This window comes from Pseudophryne corroboree, chromosome 9, assembly GCF_028390025.1.
Source record: "Pseudophryne corroboree isolate aPseCor3 chromosome 9, aPseCor3.hap2, whole genome shotgun sequence".
In the NCBI taxonomy this organism is placed as follows: Eukaryota; Metazoa; Chordata; class Amphibia; order Anura; family Myobatrachidae; genus Pseudophryne; species Pseudophryne corroboree.
The window spans coordinates 61,015,368-61,034,083 of NC_086452.1; the positions used below are offsets into that span (position 1 = coordinate 61,015,368).

Here is an 18,716-nt window from a genome sequence, read left to right on the forward strand (position 1 = left end):
CTTTGTGAAATGCTTTTGTTCAATAATGTAAGGCAAAGGGGGATATCCAATTAGCCCCAGAAATTTACCGGTGCTAATTATCCCACTGGGGGCTATCCTATTACCCGCGATAAGCCAGCGAGCGGTGGCTTATCGGGGGTTATCTGATGCTGCACCGGGTGTCGGCTACTGACAGCTCCCGGTGCAGCGCTGCTCCTCTGGCTCCCCCGGTCACATGGACGCTCCCCCATCATGTGACCGCTGCCAGGGGAGGGGGGGGATGCAGTCACGGCACTGCCCCGGCTTCCCTGCCGGGGGTCACCGCGCTGAGTGGCAGGTTCTGGGTCGCGGCGCCATGCCTGCAGTCCCAGCCTGCTGCAGCGGGCAAGGGATGCTGCAGGTTGCCAACGTCATCAGGGATTTTGTTTTGCCTGCCTCGGGCATGTGAAACCAAATCCCCAAAACCAGCCCCGTTGTCGTGCGAAAACGCGGCTGTTTCTATTGAAAACACACAGGTTTCACTGAACCTGTGTGTTTTTGGGAGAAAAGGCATTTTTTTTACAGGCGATCAATCTGGATCGCCTGTAAAAAGTAATAATTGGTGAAACATTGGGAAAAATTGCGAAAAATATTTTGCACCCAATGTTTTACCGGGGCTAATAGGATATCCCCCTTACAGTCACCGCCTAAAGCCTATTCCTCACCAGTGGTACTAACACTGGCTCCTACATTTTATAGAACTTATCACAAGAAAGATGAAGCACTGGGGCAGATTTATTAACCTGGAGAAGGCATAAGGAAGTGCTAAAGCAGTGATAAGTGCAAGGTGTTAAATGCACCAGCCAATCAGCTCCAACATGTTAACTGACATTTAGATGCTGATTGGCTGGTGCATTTATCACCTTGCACTTATCACTGGTTTATCACTTCCTTATGCCTTCTACAGGCTTAATACATCTGCCCCACTGTAACAGAATAATATTTGTATAGGGATTATAAAACGCAGTAATGTCTACACATACATATGGGGTTCAGGGTTTATTCAAAAAAAATTTATGTGGGAGAAAACTGAATTATGTGCTACTGATCTGTCTGTAAGCCGGTATGTATTCATCGCCTGGGTCCGGCCTACCTCCATGACATTATACATTTTGAAAGTCAGATGTTTGTTACTTATTTTTCTATCCAATAAAGTTTTGATTTTTCTAACCAAGTATTTTCTAGAATTGTCTTTGGAAGATCCGCTTGTTACGTCTTTCTATAGTGACTGAACAAAGCGCAGTTTACTTCTCAATATCCAGATAACAGAAGTTGTGTCATTTTGTATGGTGCAAGTGTGTGTTTCCAAATCTGTATGTGTATTACTGTAAACAAGCAATACTGCGTGGGAAAGAGATCTAGGTGTAACTTTCACTGGGAAAGAATGGGAAACAATCTTTCTTAAAATACATGCAAGTTCTGTTTGTATCCAAGCTAGGGAGACCCAATACAAGATTGTTATGCGCTGGTATAGATATCCTTCCCTTCTTCACACAATGTACCCCTCCTCCCCTGCTAAATGTTGGTGATGCCTTCAAGCGGAAGGAACGATGATGCATATATGGTGGGACTGCCCTCTCTTACAAACGTTCTGGCTCGATGTCTTCACGATTTCCCAAACTATTCTGTCTATCCGTACCCCTGATGGCTCTTAAATCACTCGCCTATACCTGTATCACAATTTAAGACGTCATTACTACGACATTTAGGTACCGCAGCTCGTGGAACTATACCTGTACTCTGGATATCTCCTGTTCCACCCACACGTAAAGCTTGGTTCTCTAGGCTAGACTACTATATGAACATGGAAGACACACTACTTTCAGCAGTAGGCAGATCATCTGATTTCGTGGCTACGTGGTCTTTTTGGCTTGAATACAAGGCTTCCACAGATTATAAGGACTAGGGGGATAATTCAGATCTGATCGTAGATGTGCTAAATTTAGCACATCTACGATCATTTTCTCAGATATGCGGGGAAACGCCCAGCACATGTCTGGCTCTGCCCCCCCCACCCGGGTGCAAAAGCATCGCACCGCGGCAAAGCTTTTGTAACCAGCGAGTAGCTCCCTGCCAGTGCAGCTCCTGCGCTCTGGCAGGGAGCTACCCGCCGCGTCCCAGGTCGCAGCAGCTGCATGTGACGTCACGCAGCCGCCGCACCTTCCCCCCTACCCCCAACAGTTCGGACATGCCTCCGTTGTCCGGACCGTGCCCCGCCAACGGTGTTCTAATGCCGTTGGCACGCCCGCACCACCTCTGCCTGTCAATCAAGCAGAGGCGATCGCAGCCCAGAGATGCTGATAGCATCTCACTGGGCTCCTAGGGTGCGCACTCCACAAAGTAATTCAGACTGCGATCGTTGCCGATGCAGTCTGAATTACCCCCTATATGTCAACGAACAGGTGAGGCTCAGACTCCATTGTAAGACTGGTGCTAATTTGAATCTTGAACCTGTAAAATTCTAGGGTTATTTTGATGTGTTGAGCAATTACACTGTTTGAGGACCTGGACCCCATGACTAGTTTTCTCTTCTTCTAATTATATGTGACGTTTCATTCCTCACCAACCTAATCATTGTTTGTTTACTATGTAATATTGCTCATGTTGTATGCTGTTATGCTTTTTCCCTTGTTTTCAATAAAAACTATACAAAATGCCATCTGCAGTTCCTCTTCCCTGCCTGGGGTGTCACTCTTTGCCCTGGTCCTTCCCAGCGCTCTCTGGTCTGTATCTCAATGCTGTGATACAGACCAGAGAGTCCTGAGAAGCACCAGAGCAGAGAGTGACACCCCAGGCAGGGAAGAGGAACTGCACCGGATAGAATGAACATTATATCAGGTCACAAGACATACAATGTACATGCCTGCACTTGGGTAAAGATTTAGTATCCCTGTATTTACTTAAAGTTCACTCTGGTTTTTCATCCTCTTTCATAACAGAAGTTACGTTCTGCACTGGGGCAGTATTTATTAAAGCACACCAGTTTCTTTACCTGGCAAAGACAATCTACCGAAAAGGGGCAATAAAGTGCTTATTTTTTAAATTGCACTAAAGGAAACTAAAAGCATGTGCCTATTTATTCACTAGCCAACACCAAGAAATACTTTGTGGTTCTTTCCTCAGCAATAATTATCTTCCCAAGACTGCCAAAAGCCAGAGTCTACACTTTTTATGGCTTCAGTGAATTAACTAAAATGTATAGGAATAATGTCATACGCATCACATGAGGGGGACCCTGTGTTTATTGATGCTTTCTGTAGCAGAGCTTGTCATTATATACTACTAAGGGGGCACATTGTGTGAAAGAGGGGACTCTCCTCTTTTAAACATGGGTGCCCCTGAGTATGCAGGTGCCCTTGGGCATTATTTTCTATCGCACCCTTAGCTATGACAAAACTATAGCAACATACAAGTGGTTTTATCTATGACCTGTCTTCTTTTTGCTGTTTTGGAGAACAGAATACCCACAAAATAGCAACACAACCATCCAGAGGTACCTCAAGTCCTCAATCCTCAAGTACCCCGAAAAGGTCAGGATTTCTGCACCCCCCCTCACAGCCCTGAGATCATGAGTTCACTCGCAGTTTGGTGAGGAGTTTGTATGTTCTCCCATTATTTGCTTGAGTTTCCTCAAGGTGCACTGGTTTTCTACCACACTGAAGAGCATACTGGAAGGATACTTGGCATCGGACGCAATAAAAAAAAAAAGAGCCCTAGTGTGTGTGTGCGTACATGTGATTAGGGATGGCCATTGGTGGGTTATCCATCGATGGTACCATTGGTGTAAAACAGGGATGGGGAAACCTTCGGCCCTCCAGCTGTTGTTGAACTACACATACCAGCATGCCTTGCTACAGTTTTGCTATTTGGTCATGCTAAAACTGTTGCAGGGCATGCTGGGATGTGTAGTTCAACAACAGCTGGAGGGCCAAAGGTTCCCCATCCCTGGTGTAAAAACCATCTGTAAAAGAGCCATCAATGGTAAAAGTATTCAACATTGGTCATAGACTAGCGATGATTTAAAATCATCAATGGTCAATGGCCATCCCTACATGTGATAGGGAATATAGGGGGTAATTCAGACCTGATCGCTCGTTAGCGTTTTTTGCAGCACTGCGATCAGGTCAGAACTGCGCATGCTCATGCACCGCAATGCACAGGCGCGTCGCCCAGGTACAAAGCGGATCGCCGCTCAGGTGATGAGTTTGTGCGAAGAATCCACGGACAGTCTGATGTGATCGCAGCGGCTGAGTAAGTCCTGGGCTGTGCAGAGACTGCACAAGATCTGTTTGTACAGCTCTGTTACACATGCGTTCACACACTTGCACAGCAAAAATACACTCCCCGTGTGGGCGGCAACTATCTGTTTGCAGCAGTGCAAAAAACCCCTAGCGAGCGATCAGGTCTGAATTAGGCCCATAGAGTATAAGCATCTTTGGCCAGGGACTGAAATATTCTCTAAAGTGCTGCATAGCATGTGTGCGCTATATAAATAACTTATCACATTTCTACCTGTGGTAACAGCTGCGGTAATAACTGAACTGACCAAGCAAAATAGACTAACCCAGGGGTTCCCAAGGGATGTAGTCATGTTGCCGGCCGACACCGGAATCCTGGCTGCTAGAAATGCCGACTTACAGGGGCTATTCCCACTCGTGGATGTCCACGACACCCATAGAGTAGGAACAGAACCTGTGACTTTGTTGCGCTCGCCCCTCTCGTCTGCATTCTGGCGGCCGGGATCTCAGTGTCGATATGCTGACCGCCGTCATCCCATACCCAACCCGTTCCCAAACGCTGTACTCAAGGCACCCCAACAATCCCTGTTTTAAAGGATATCCATGTTTAGGCACAGGTGACTTAATTAGTACCTCAGACAGTTTGATTATACCATCTGTGTGCAAACAAGGATATCCCTAAAACCTGGACTGTTGGGGTGCCTTGAGGACCAAGGGCTTAATTCAGACCTGATCGCAAAAGCAAAATCTTTCTCCAGTGGGCGAAACCATGCTTCACTGCAGGTGTGGCAGATGTAACATGTGCAGAGAGAGTTAGATTTGGGTGGGTTATTTTGTTTCTGTGCAGGGTAAATACTGGCTGCTTTATTTTTACACTGCAATTTAGATTTCAGTTTGAATACACATCACCCAAATCTAACTCTCTCTGCACATGTTACATCTGCCCCCCCTGCAGTGCACATGGTTTTGCCAATAGAGAAAGATTTTGCTGTTGTGATCAGGTCTGAATTAGGCTCTAAATTTGGGAACCACTGGACTAACTCATAGTTTCACAAACTCTGTCATTACAGTCCAGGTTTTAAGGATAGCCATGCTTGTGCCCAAGGTTACTTAATTAGTACCTCAGTCAATTTGATTTAACCTTCTGGATATCCTTAAAACCTGGACTGTAATGGCAGAGTTTGGAAAACGCTAGATTCACTAACCCCAAAGTGCATGATGAAAAAATTCCTGAAAATCCCCAGATATAGGGCCTTATTCAGAAATGGACGCAGCCGCTGCATGCCACGCCCATCGGGTCTGCGCTCGCTCAACTGGCCATAGTGCGCATGTGCGACCCTCACCATGCGGCCGCAAGGTGATTGACATGAGCGGCCGCCGGGGGTGAGTCAATGTTGCATTTCGCGGGTGTGGTCTGGACAACGCAGGCGTGTCCCGACTGTATTCGGGGTGGCTGCGTGACATCACATGCAGCCGCTCCGAGGAAAAAAATGGCGGCAGACCGCCTGCCAGCATGTGAGTAGATGGACGCATGATGTGGATACATCTCTGAATAACCCCCATAGAGCAGTATATATTTGTCTACCTCGTTAACAGCAAAGAAAATGCAATAATTTAATTCAATTCTAAATCTGAAGAGTAAACGCTGCACCTTTACTTGCGGTCAACGTTAAAATGATATAATTATCTCCATAGTAACGGTGTATATTTTCTCTTTAAAAATCACACAAGTTCCGTAAGCCTTCTAGGACACGCAGGTATCACTGAGTCAAGGCTTCCTCCTGTTCTTTACAGCTCAACTCATCCATCATATCCTGCATGGAGCGCCAGAGAGCGCGAATATTCCCTTCCCCAAATCCCTGCGCCCCCCTGCGCTCAATCAGCTCCAGGTAAACCGAGTCCTTAGAGAATAGGGGTTCAGTGAAAACTTGCAGAAGAACTTTTTTGTTTGTTGCTGTCAACTCTTGGTTTTCAGTAGAAGAGTCCAGCAAGATCCCGAACGGGCACAGTTGCTGGGGTATTAACCCAGCATGGAGGATCTCCGCCTGCTTATGGGGGTCTGTATAGTATGATGGCGGCTGTGCAGCGAAGTGGACCCCGTGCTCCGTCCATGACCCCACGGCTTTGAAGATGTCGCGTGTAGAGAGACCGATGTGCTGAATTCCACCAGCTTGGTGATGCTGCAGAAACTGGTCTATCTGGTTTATTCCCTGCTGCGGCAAAGATTCTACCATCACAATCTTGCCCACTTCAGTCTGCCCTGGGCACTCCATAGAGAGTAAGCGAAGGCCTATCTGAGAGCCACTGATTTCTAACCCATGTTTAGGGTCTTCTTCTTTACTAAGAGGGAAGTGTTGGAACCCAAAACAACGTCTGTACCACTCAATCACACGTGGCATGGTTCCACGTGGAAGGCAATAAGTGATGTGGTCCACATGCGATAAGTCACCTGTAGCCACCGGGTCATTTTCTAGCAGCTGGAAGCCTGGGAGAAAAGGGGCTGCATAACGAGTGCGGTCAATTAGAGTGTGGTTCACGTTCCCGAGTACAGACTTTACTACACAGTACGAAACAGAGCCAGCGTAGTCGTGGAGCTCGGTCGGTGGCACTAGCAGGTGGCAGCCCTCCTTGGTCAGAAAACGGCACAAGCCCGGTACATCCTCCACCTCGTAACTGACATTACAGGCTGTGTCTGGAAAGGGTGATGGAAGCGGGGAATCATAGAGCAGGGAGCAGTTCCTGGGGACTTCCGGACTGTTTTCATTCACAATGAACACAACTCTACCATTTCCCAATACCGTCTGGCGGCGAGCTCTGCCATCTAAACCCCGGGCAGCGAGTGGCCGGAATTGGTACTTCGTCACCAGGTCTGTGATGATTTTCTGAGAACTGGAAACCTGCAGGGAAATGTGACTCAGACGGATCAATGGAGAAGCCATTATTACGGCCTGCAGATAGGAGAGAGCAAAAATAAGAATTTACTTACCGATAATTCTATTTCTCGTAGTCCGTAGTGGATGCTGGGGACTCCGTAAGGACCATGGGGAATAGCGGCTCCGCAGGAGACTGGGCACAAAAGTAAAGCTTTAGAACTACCTGGTGTGCACTGGCTCCTCCCCCTATGACCCTCCTCCAAGCCTCAGTTAGGATACTGTGCCCGGACGAGCGTACACAATAAGGAAGGATTTTGAATCCCGGGTAAGACTCATACCAGCCACACCAATCACACCATATAACTTGTGATCTAAACCCAGTTAACAGCATGATAACAGAGGAGCCTCTAGAAAAGATGGCTCACTACAGCAATAACCCGATTTTTTTTTTTTTTGTAACAATAACTATGTACCAGTATTGCAGACAATCCGCACTTGGGATGGGCGCCCAGCATCCACTACGGACTACGAGAAATAGAATTATCGGTAAGTAAATTCTTATTTTCTCTGACGTCCTAGTGGATGCTGGGGACTCCGTAAGGACCATGGGGATTATACCAAAGCTCCCAAACGGGCGGGAGAGTGCGGATGACTCTGCAGCACCAATTGAGAGAACTCCAGGTCCTCCTCAGCCAGGGTATCAAATTTGTAGAATTTTACAAACGTATTTGCTCCTGACCAAGTAGCTGCTCGGCAAAGTTGTAAAGCCGAGACCCCTCGGGCAGCCGCCCAAGATGAGCCCACCTTCCTTGTGGAATGGGCTTTTACAGATTTTGGCTGTGGCAGGCCTGCCACAGAATGTGCAAGCTGAATTGTACTACAAATCCAACGAGCAATAGTCTGCTTAGAAGCAGGAGCACCCAGCTTGTTGGGTGCATACAGAATAAACAACGAGACAGATTTCCTGACTCCAGCCGTCCTGGAAACCTATATTTCCAGGGCCCTGACAACGTCTAGCAACTTGGAGTCCTCCAAGTCCCTAGTAGCCGCAGGCACCACAATAGGTTGATTCAGGTGAAACACTGAAAACCACCTTAGGGAGAAACTGAGGACAAGTCCTCAATTCCGCCCTGTCCGAATGGAAAATCAGATGAGGGCTTTTACAGGATAAAGCCGCCAATTCTGACACGCACCTGGCCCAGGCCAGGGCCAACAGCATGACCACTTTCCATGTGAGATATTTTAACTCCACATATTTAAGTGGTTCAAACCAATGTGACTTTTGGAACCCAAAAACTACATTTAGATCCCAAGGTGCCACTGGAGGCACAAAAGGAGGCTGTATATACAGTACCCCTTTCACAAACGTCTGAACTTCAGGGACTGAAGCTAGTTCTTTTTTGGAAGAAAATTGACAGGGCCGAAATTTGAACCTTAATGGACCCCCATTTCAGGCCCATAGACACTCCTGTTTGCAGGAAATGTAGGAATCGACCTAGTTGAAAATTCCTCCGTCGGGGCCTTACTGGCCTCGCACCACGCAACATATTTTCGCCAAATGCGGTGATAATGTTTTGCAGTTATATCTTTCCTGGCTTTGCTCAGGATAGGAATGACTTCATCCGGAATGCCTTTCTCCTTCAGGATCCGGCGTTCAACCGCCATGCCGTCAAACGCAGTCGCGGTAAGTCTTGGAACAGACAGGGTCCTTGCTGGAGCAGGTCCCTTCTTAGAGGTAGAGGCCACGGATCCTCCGTGAGCATCTCTTGAAGTTCCGGTTACCAAGTCCTTCTTGGCCAATCCGGAGCCACGAATATAGTGCTTACTCCTCTCCATCTTATAATTCTCAGTACCTTGGGTATGAGAGGCAGAGGAGGGAACACATACACTGACTGGTACACCCACTGTGTTACCAGAGCGTCTACAGCTATTGCCTGAGGGTCCCTTGACCTGGCGCAATACTTGTCGAGTTTTATAAACATGTGGAAAACTTCTGGGTGAAGTCCCCACTCTCCCAGGTGGGGGTCGTGTCTGCTGAGGAAGTCTGCTTCCCAGTTGTCCACTCCCGGAATGAATACTGCTGACAGTGCTATCCCATGATTTTCCGCCCAGCGAAGAATCCTTGCAGCTTCTGCCTTGCCCTCCTGCTTCTTGTGTCACCCTGTCTGTTTACGTGGGTGACTGCCGTGATGTTGTCCGAATGGATCAACTCCGGGTGACCTTGAAGCAGAGGTCTTGCTGAGCTTAGAGCATTGTAAATGGCCCTTAGCTTCAGGATATTTATGTGAAGTGATGTCTCCAGGCTTGACCATAAGCTCTGGAAATTCCTTCCCTGTGTGACTGCTCCCCAGCCTCGCAGGCTGGCATCCGTGGTCACCAGGACCCAGTCCTGAATGTCGAATCTGCGGCCCTCTAGAAGATGAGCACTCTGCAACCACCACAGGAGAGACACCCTTGTGCTTGGTGACAGGGTTATCCGCTGATGCATCTGAAGATGCGACCCGGACCATTTGTCCAGCAGGTTCCACTGGAAAGTTCTTGCGTGGAATCTGCCGAATGGGATTGCTTCGTAGGAAGCCACCATTTTTCCCAGAACCCTTTCATTGATGTACTGAGACTTGGCTCGGTTATAGGAGGTTCCCGACTAGCTCGGATAACTCCCTGACTTTCTCCTCCGGGAGAAACACCTTTTTCTGGACTGTGTCCAGGATCATCCCTAGGAACAGAAGACGAGTCGTCGGAATCAGCTGCGATTTTGGAATATTGAGAATCCAATCGTGCTGCCGCAACACTACCTGAGATAGTGCTACACCGACCTCCAACTGTTCCCTGGATCTTACCCTTATCAGGGAATCGTCCAAGTAAGGGATAACTAAAATTCCCTTCCTTCGAAAGAGTATCATCATTTCGGCCATTACCTTGGTAAAGACCCGGGGTGCCGTGGACCATCCATACGGCAGCGTCTGAAACTGATAGTGACAGTTCTGTACCACAAACCTGAGGTACCCTTGGTGAGAAGGGTAAATTGGGACATGAAGGAAAGCATCCTTGATGTCCCGAGACATCATGTAGTCCCCTTCTTTCAGGTTCACAATCACTGCTCTGAGTGACTCAATCTTGAATTTGAACCTCCGTATGTAAGTGTTCAAGATTTTAGATTTAGAATCGGTCTCACCGAGCCGTCCGGCTTCGGTACCACAACAGTGTGGAATAATACCCCGTTCCCTGTTGCAGGAGGGGTACTTGATTATCACCTGCTGGGAATACAGCTTGTGAATGGCTTCCAAAACTGCCTCCCTGTCAGAGGGAGACATCGGTAAAGCCGACTTTAGGAAACGGCGAGGGGGAGACGTCTCGAATTCCAATTTGTACCCCTGAGATATCACCTGAAGGATCCAGGGGTCTAATTGCGAGTGAGCCCACTGCGCGCTGAAATTCATTGAGACGGGCCCCCACCGTGCCTGATTCTGCTTGTAAAGCCCCAGCGTCATACTGTGGGCTTGGCAGAGGCGGGAGAGGGCTTCTGTTCCTGGGAACTGGCTGATTTCTGTAGCCTTTTTCCTCTCCCTCTGTCACAGGGCAGAAATGAGGAACCTTTTGCCCGCTTGCCCACGAAAGGACTGCGCCTGATAATACGGCGTCTTCTTATGTTGAGAGGCGACCTGGGGTACAATTGTGGATTTCCCAGCTGTTGCCGTGGCCACCAGGTCTGAAAGACCGACCCCAAATAACTCCTCCCCTTAATAAGGCAATACTTCCAAATGCCGTTTGGAATCCGCATCACCTGACCACTGTCGTGTCCATAACCCTCTACTGGCAGAAATGGACAACGCACTTAGACTTGATGCCAGTCAGCAAATATTCCGCTGTGCATCACGCATATATAGAAATGCATCTTTTAAATGCTCTATAGTCAATAATATACTGTCCCTATCTAGGGTATCAATATTTTCAGTCAGGGAATCCGACCACGCCAACCCAGCACTGCACATCCAGGCTGAGGCGATTGCTGGTCGCAGTATAACACCAGTATGTGTGTAAATACATTTTAGGATACCCTCCTGCTTTCTATCAGCAGGATCCTTAAGGGCGGCCATCTCAGGAGAGGGTAGAGCCCTTGTTCTTACAAGCGTGTGTGCGCTTTATCCACCCTAGGGGGTGTTTCCCAACGCACCCTAACCTCTGGCGGGAAAGGATATAATGCCAATAACATTTTAGAAATTATCAGTTGTTATCGGGGGAAACCCACGCATCATCACACACCTCATTTAATTTCTCAGATTCAGGAAAACTACAGGTAGTTTTTCCTCACCGAACATAATACCCCTTTTTGGTGGTACTCGTATTATCAGAAATGTGTAAAACATTTTTCATTGCCTCAATCATGTAACGTGTGGCCCTACTGGAAGTCACATTTGTCTCTTCACCGTCGACACTGGAGTCAGTATCCGTGTCGGCGTCTATATCTGCCATCTGAGGTAACGGGCGCTTTAGAGCCCCTGACGGCCTATGAGACGTCTGGACAGGCACAAGCTGAGTAGCCGGCTGTCTCATGTCAACCACTGTCTTTTATACAGAGCTGACACTGTCACGTAATTCCTTCCAACAGTTCATCCACTCAGGTGTCGACCCCCTAGGGGGTGACATCACTATTACAGGCAATCTGCTCCGTCTCCACATCATTTTTCTCCTCATACATGTCGACACAAACGTACCGACATACAGCACACACACAGGGAATGCTCTGATAGAGGACAGGACCCCACTAGCCCTTTGGGGAGACAGAGGGAGAGTTTGCCAGCACACACCAGAGCGCTATATATATACAGGGATAACCTTATATAAGTGTTTTTCCCCTTATAGCTGCTGTATTGTTTATACTGCGCCTAATTAGTGCCCCCCTCTCTTTTTTAACCCTTTCTGTAGTGTAGTGACTGCAGGGGAGAGCCAGGGAGCTTCCCTCCAACGGAGCTGTGAGGGAAAATGGCGCCAGTGTGCTGAGGAGATAGGCTCCGCCCCCTTCTCGGCGGCCTTATCTCCCGTTTTTCTGTGTATTCTGGCAGGGGTTAAATTCATCCATATAGCCCAGGAGCTATATGTGATGCATTTTTTGCCATCCAAGGTGTTTTTATTGCGTCTCAGGGCGCCCCCCCCCAGCGCCCTGCACCCTCAGTGACCGGAGTGTGAAGTGTGCTGAGAGCAATGGCGCACAGCTGCAGTGCTGTGCGCTACCTTGTTGAAGACAGGACGTCTTCTGCCGCCGATTTTCCGGACCTCTTCTGTCTTCTGGCTCTGTAAGGGGGCCGGCGGCGCGGCTCTGGGACCTATCCATGGCTGGGCCTGTGATCGGTCCCTCTGGAGCTAATGTCCAGTAGCCTAAGAAGCCCAATCCACTCTGCACGCAGGTGAGTTCGCTTCTTCTCCCCTTAGTCCCTCGATGCAGTGAGCCTGTTGCCAGCAGGTCTCACTGAACATAAAAAACCTAAAACTAAACTTTTCACTAAGCAGCTCAGGAGAGCCACCTAGTGTGCACCCTTCTCGTTCGGACACAAAAATCTAACTGAGGCTTGGAGGAGGGTCATAGGGGGAGGAGCCAGTGCACACCAGGTAGTTCTAAAGCTTTACTTTTGTGCCCAGTCTCCTGCGGAGCCGCTATTCCCCATGGTCCTTACGGAGTCCCCAGCATCCACTAGGACGTCAGAGAAATGTGTTTATGGATCGGTATAATTGCACATGAGTCTTAAACACAAATCAGTTCCACATATATGAAGATATCCCTATAGGCTTAAATAGGTAAGAGATTATTTTCCTTTATATGGCGTCGCAAGGGGTTGGCAGCGACTTACAGAGTATGTAAACAGAGACCGTGTGAACAAACAATAAAATAATGGCTTACAGTACAGAATATTGCCGACAGTGGCATCGTCACAAGGGGGGGGCCGCACCAAGGTGTCACTAACAATCAGTGTGAAATTATACTGCAGCGTCTGGCTCCTGGCACTGAGAAGCAGTCGGCAGTGTAGTAAGAGTCTCTGGGGGCATCTCCTTCTCTTAGAACAGGGGCTTCCGCTAATCCACACCCCTAAAGTGATGTAGAACGAGGGATCCGGTGCCCCCTTTCCGCCAGTCCCACCCACCTTCAGATACTCAGGATGGCGACTGGCCGCACCAGGTGTCACCGTCCCCGTGCCGCCACTGATTGCAGGACATGTACAAAGTTTATAAACATAATAACCAAATAAGCAGCAGGGTGGCAGAACACAAAGGTCTGTATATAGGGGATATAGTTAGGTGACCGGCGGTCTACCGACCCCCACATCCCGTCCACTCCTAATCCTGACAGTATATAGGTAGAGGCTGACTCTCCTCTGCACTGCAGATATGGTAAGATATCAGGGTGAGCTATCTCAGGCAGTTGCCCACAGGAATAGGAGTACCATGACAATTTGCTGCCATCTGGGGACAGGAAGGAGGTGGCAACGGCATCTGTTTCTCCAAACGGAGGTGTGTGGCCGCCATTGTGGGGGAGGGACAAGGACAGGATCTCTGTCGGAGGATATAGATGTACCTGCGGTGGAAGCTTACGTAACCCCATGGGTCATGCATCCAGCTGATGGTGTCACAGATGACCATTGCTGCATCCTAGGACCCAGCTCAAATTACTAATGCAAGCAGGAAGCGTGACGTCTCCTGCTGCGTTACAATGTCAATGGTATTCTACAGGGCCGTAACTAGGTGTGTGCGGAGGGTGCTCCGCACATAGCGCTGCAGGGTAGGGGGAGCTGTTAGCAGCACTAGTCAATTATCTGTTTTCATTACTTTCACTTGCAGCTTCCCGCCTTTTTGAAGGCCAGCATCTCCTGACCGTCCCTGTCACCTTCCCCCACCCCTTCCGTCCCTAGTACCTATAAATATTCATGAACTCAACTTGAGAGCTCTTTGTTATTCAGTCACACTGTCCTTTATTACATTTCAAGATGCTGACATACCCGGGAATCGAACCCATAGCCTGTATATCCATTTCACTCTATTCAGTGAGCTAGCTGCCCTTACATAGAAACTAGAGAATTCTAACTATTTGAAGCTTACCTTGTACTGAACCCTACCTTGTACTTTGTGGGAAAAATGATCAGTATTGCGGCTGGACAGATCTTTGTAGTGTGTGGCTGCAAGGGATTGGATGTGTGGCTGCACCCTACATAGATATCCTCAATTGCAATGCTGTTGTTTTTTTAGTGGATTTGTTTTTTCAACAACGTACAAGTAGCTTCATATAGTTAGAAATCTCATAATTGTTATGCAGGATCGAATAGCTCAATGAATATTGTGTTTGACTGGAATGCAATAGGTTATGGGTTTGAATCCTGTGTATAGTAGTACAGCATATTGAAATGTGTTATTTAATAAAGTGTGTTGTAACTGAATAACAACGAGCTCTCAAGTTAAGGGCATGAGTGTGGTATTAAGAGGACTTGTGTCCAAAGCCATTTGTTTTGCAGTGTTCTATAAATGTGAGGGTATGATAAAAAATATTTATATTTAGGATATGTGGAAAGGAGCATCATAGCATGGGCTTTCTCTGGGATCAATTTTGTCATGAACCTTCCCCACCACCATGCACCTGATGTCCCTATTGGAGAAATGGTATCCGTGTTATGGTCGACAGTCATAAAGTCGACCACTATTGGTCGACATTGACGTGGTCGACATGGACACATGGTCAACACATGAAAATGGTCGACACATGAAAGGTCGACACATGAAAAGGTCGACATGGTTTTTTTTTACCTTTTTTTTCTTTTGGGGAACTTTTCCATACTTTATGATCCACGTGGACTACGATTGGAACGGTAATCTGTGCCGAGCGAAGCGGTAGCGGAGCGAAGGCACCATGCCCGAAGCATGGCGGGCGAAGCGAGCCATGCGAGGGGACGCGGTGCACTAATTGGGGTTCCCAGTCACTTTACGCAAAAAACGACACCCAAAAAAGTTAAAAAAACTCATGTCGACTTTTTCATGTGTCGACCTTTCATGTGTCGACCCGCCTCTTGAACACCTGTTCAGGTGTTTCATATGTACTACCATCCCAGCACCTCTGACGATCTTATTCTGGGCGGCTTTGAGATCTCCAAATAGCCGCTGCCGCTGCCGTCTCATACCGCTACAGCCAGCTGATTCCTGAGCGGTGCTCGCTCTCCTCTCCGTGACACTGCTGTTGTGTGTGGGTAACGCAGGATTCCTGTCCGGGGACGCCCGGTAGACGGACCAACCCACTGGAGAGGTAATTGTTCATTATTTACGGACTCACTGGCCCCCCTATGTGATCCCATATTGGAATCAGTAATATCACATTTCTTCATGCATCAATACTGAGCATTATGAACGGCACCTAATATCTGGCATGGATTTTGGACTTTAACACACCACATCTACAGAGGCAGTTCTGTAAAAGTCCAACATACTGCTGACACTGTGAGACACCGGACTGTGTTATCATTAATGCAACATGTCTGTTTATTATTATTATTTTTATTAATTAACACATTATGTTTTAAATAAACTTGCTGTCTTTTTATATTGATATATTGGCTCTCTCCTTTGTTATTTGAATCCTTCTGAAATTCAGCGCAGCCAGTTCTCTTTTTCAGTCTATTTCTCCCCACTATTACACATATAGTTGCAGGCTGCGCAGTAATTCAGAGGGCTTCTGATATATACGTTTATTTATCATATTGAGGCGCTTTTTTACAGTTAAATCTGTTTGTTTCAAGATCCGCCACTGTGCCCCCCGTAGTGCCCTGCTGTGCCCCCCCGCTTTGAAGGGAACCAGACGCGTAGCGTCTAGTTTCCCTTCATGGAGAGGACCTTAGTTGTGCGGTGCGCGATGACGTCATCGCGCACCGCACAGCAAAGGTCCTCTCCATTAAGGGGAACTAGACGCTACGGTCTAGTTTCCCTTCGTCTAGAGGACCTTTGCTGTGCGATGCGCGATGACGTCATCGCGCACCGCACAGCATAGTGGCACAGACACTAGGGGTCATAATTGACCTCTAGTGTCTATGCTGTTCTATGGGAGAGACGTAATAACGTCTCTCCCATAGATCGAAGAGAACAGAAGAGAGGAGGAGAGGAGAAGAGCGGCGCCGCCGGCGGAGGGGGTCTGGATCAGGAACGGGGATGGTAAGTATACTTTTTATTTATTTTTATTTTTTCTTTCAGCGTGCTGACCATGCCCCCAATCGAAGCCACGCCCCCCATATTTTGCCCGGGGCGCCACAAATCATAGAACCGGCCCTGGTATGTATGTATGTATGTATGTATATGTTATACAGTATGTATGTATGTATGTATATGTTATACAGTATGTATGCATGTGTACATGGGCGATTCTCCGTGATGCACAGGACAGCTACACAAATTCAGACAAAATACGTCTCCAAAATTCCAAGATTTTAGTGGGTCACAAGTTACAGGGTAAGGCATGGCTTCTATACGCAATGAAGTTTTCATACAAGAACAATTTCTTAACAGACTAGTTTAAAAGGAAAAAAAAAAAAAATGAAAAGCGTGTGATGCGTTGAACTTTATGTTCACTTTCTGGAGAATCGCCCACATATAGAGGTGCTATGCGTGCTTATACACGCGTGCCATAGATATATAAACATCATATGTATCATATGATGTGTAACTTATGTAAGGTCTATGCATGTGATATTATGTATGTTTATGATGTGATATATGTATGATTGCCATCACCTGTGGTGAAACACCTTTCTTATCAATTACCTAGCTCACCACAGGTGATGGCAATCATACATTACCAGGAAAGTCCAGGAACAGAGCATTTTCTTCCTCATGGAGAGGGTCAGGTAGGCAAGTATGAAACTTTATATTCATGTGTATGTATATATGGGATTTGTTTGTTTATGGTAACGTGTACATAAGGTGTATGTCACATGCATGTAGTAGGTGTGTGTGTATAGATAGATAGAATAAAATATATAAAGGCATAAATGGATAATATATACAATCAGTGAATGTATGTGACGTACTCACCTTGCTGATCACTTGTAGAAAATTCATTCATTCTCTCAATGTTACCCTGGAAGTAACTCCCAGTACTGCCTTGAGGTGGAACCTACCATTACACTGACAGGGAGGGGTGTCAGCAATAGCCTTAAGGGAATCCAGCAGATCTTATGATGAATGTATTAGAAGCATCATGTGATGTACTTCCTTGAGACTGTAAATCACTCACTGGGGGTATATATGGGCTGGTAAGTCAGGCTTCATGTGTCGTCGCCCCCCAGCCTAGAGTTGCAGTTTGGAACTTCCTGCCAGAGTCACTGCTGCTGTGCATCTGCTGCTGCCTTGTGTAACTTAGGGCAGTGCTGCTGTTATCTCTGATGGTTCTCAGGCTCAGGGATGTCTTTTCGTATGGACTCAGTGAGCAGTTGCCCAAAGGCCCCTGGAGTATAAGGGCCCTAGGCTGATAGCTGAGGGTTCCCTTTTTCTAGGGGTACCAGATTTTTGAAAATCAGCCCTGGGGAACCAGAGATATCTGTCTTCAAAGTAGTGGTCCACTTCCGAGCCTGTTAATTGCTTTTCCTAGCCAGATATCTCAGGTTCTGCCTAACTTATGCCCCCCCATACACTTGTGCGATGCGACATCGCAACGGCAGTTCAGGTGTGATGAAATCGCACCTGAACTGCCAAAGTGCTTACCATGCGATAATGCGAGAGATCGCATGGTAATCACGTGATGAGCACGTCACCGCAGAGTGGGAGCGGCCAGCAGGTGCCCATCGCACATCGCTGTGCAATATATTGCATTTTTAAAAACATGCAATCGCACTGCGATGCGAAAAATATTCAGTGCAGAATTTAACATCTTGCGATGCGACATTCGACCGGCGTGCCCGAGCATCGCGTCGCATGGTACCTAAAATGTGCATACAATACTTTGATGTATCTCACACATGCGGTTAAATCGAAGGATTGTATGCCATATCGCCCAAGTGTAAAAGCTGGGACTCTCCCCTTTCATATGAACACGGGGTCATTCCGAGTTGATCGCAGCAGCAAATTTGTTAGTAGTTGGGCAAAACCATGGGGGGTCATTCCAAGTTGATCACTCGCTAGCTATTTTTTGCAGCGCTGCGAACAGATAGTCGCCGCCCATAGGGGAGTGTATGTTTGCTTTGCAAGTGTGCGATCGCATGTGCAGCCGAGCGGTACAAAAAAGTTTTGTGCAGTTTCTGAGTAGCTCAGAACTACTCAGCCGCTGCGATCACTTCAGCCTGTTCTTGCCCGGAATTGACGTCAAACACCCGCCCTGCAAACACTTCGACGCGCCTGCCTTTTTCCAACCACTCCCAGAAAACGGTCAGTTGACACCCACAAACGCTCTCGTAGAGTTAGATTTGGGTGGGTTATATTGTTTCTGTGCAGGGTAAATACTGGCTGCTTTATTTTTACACTGCAATTTAGATTTCATTTTGAACACACCCCACCCAGATCTAACTCTCTCTGCACATGTTATATCTGCCTACCCTGCAGTACACATGGGGGGTAATTCTGAGTTGAT

At 47.5% G+C, this 18,716-nt stretch overlaps 1 protein-coding gene across 1 annotated transcript; it reads right to left on the reverse strand.

Moving 5' to 3' along the window:
• Positions 1–5,845: 5,845 nt before the first annotated feature.
• On the reverse strand, positions 5,846–17,404 carry HPDL (4-hydroxyphenylpyruvate dioxygenase like). Its single transcript, XM_063939427.1, has 2 exons — positions 17,186–17,404; positions 5,846–7,204 (listed from the first exon to the last, which is right to left on the reverse strand). The coding sequence occupies exons 1-2, from the start codon at positions 17,210–17,212 to the stop codon at positions 6,017–6,019; spliced, it is 1,215 nt and encodes a 404-aa protein (XP_063795497.1). The 5' UTR covers positions 17,213–17,404; the 3' UTR covers positions 5,846–6,016.
• Between the last annotated feature and the right edge of the window lie 1,312 nt (positions 17,405–18,716).

Coding starts and splice junctions, on each gene's coding strand:
- HPDL (XM_063939427.1), bottom strand. CDS start 17,212: ATGAATTTTCTACAAGTGATCAGCAAG. Junction 7,205..17,185: donor TTCTACAAGTGATCAGCAAG/GTGAGTACGTCA, acceptor TCCTATCTGCAG/GCCGTAATAATGGCTTCTCC.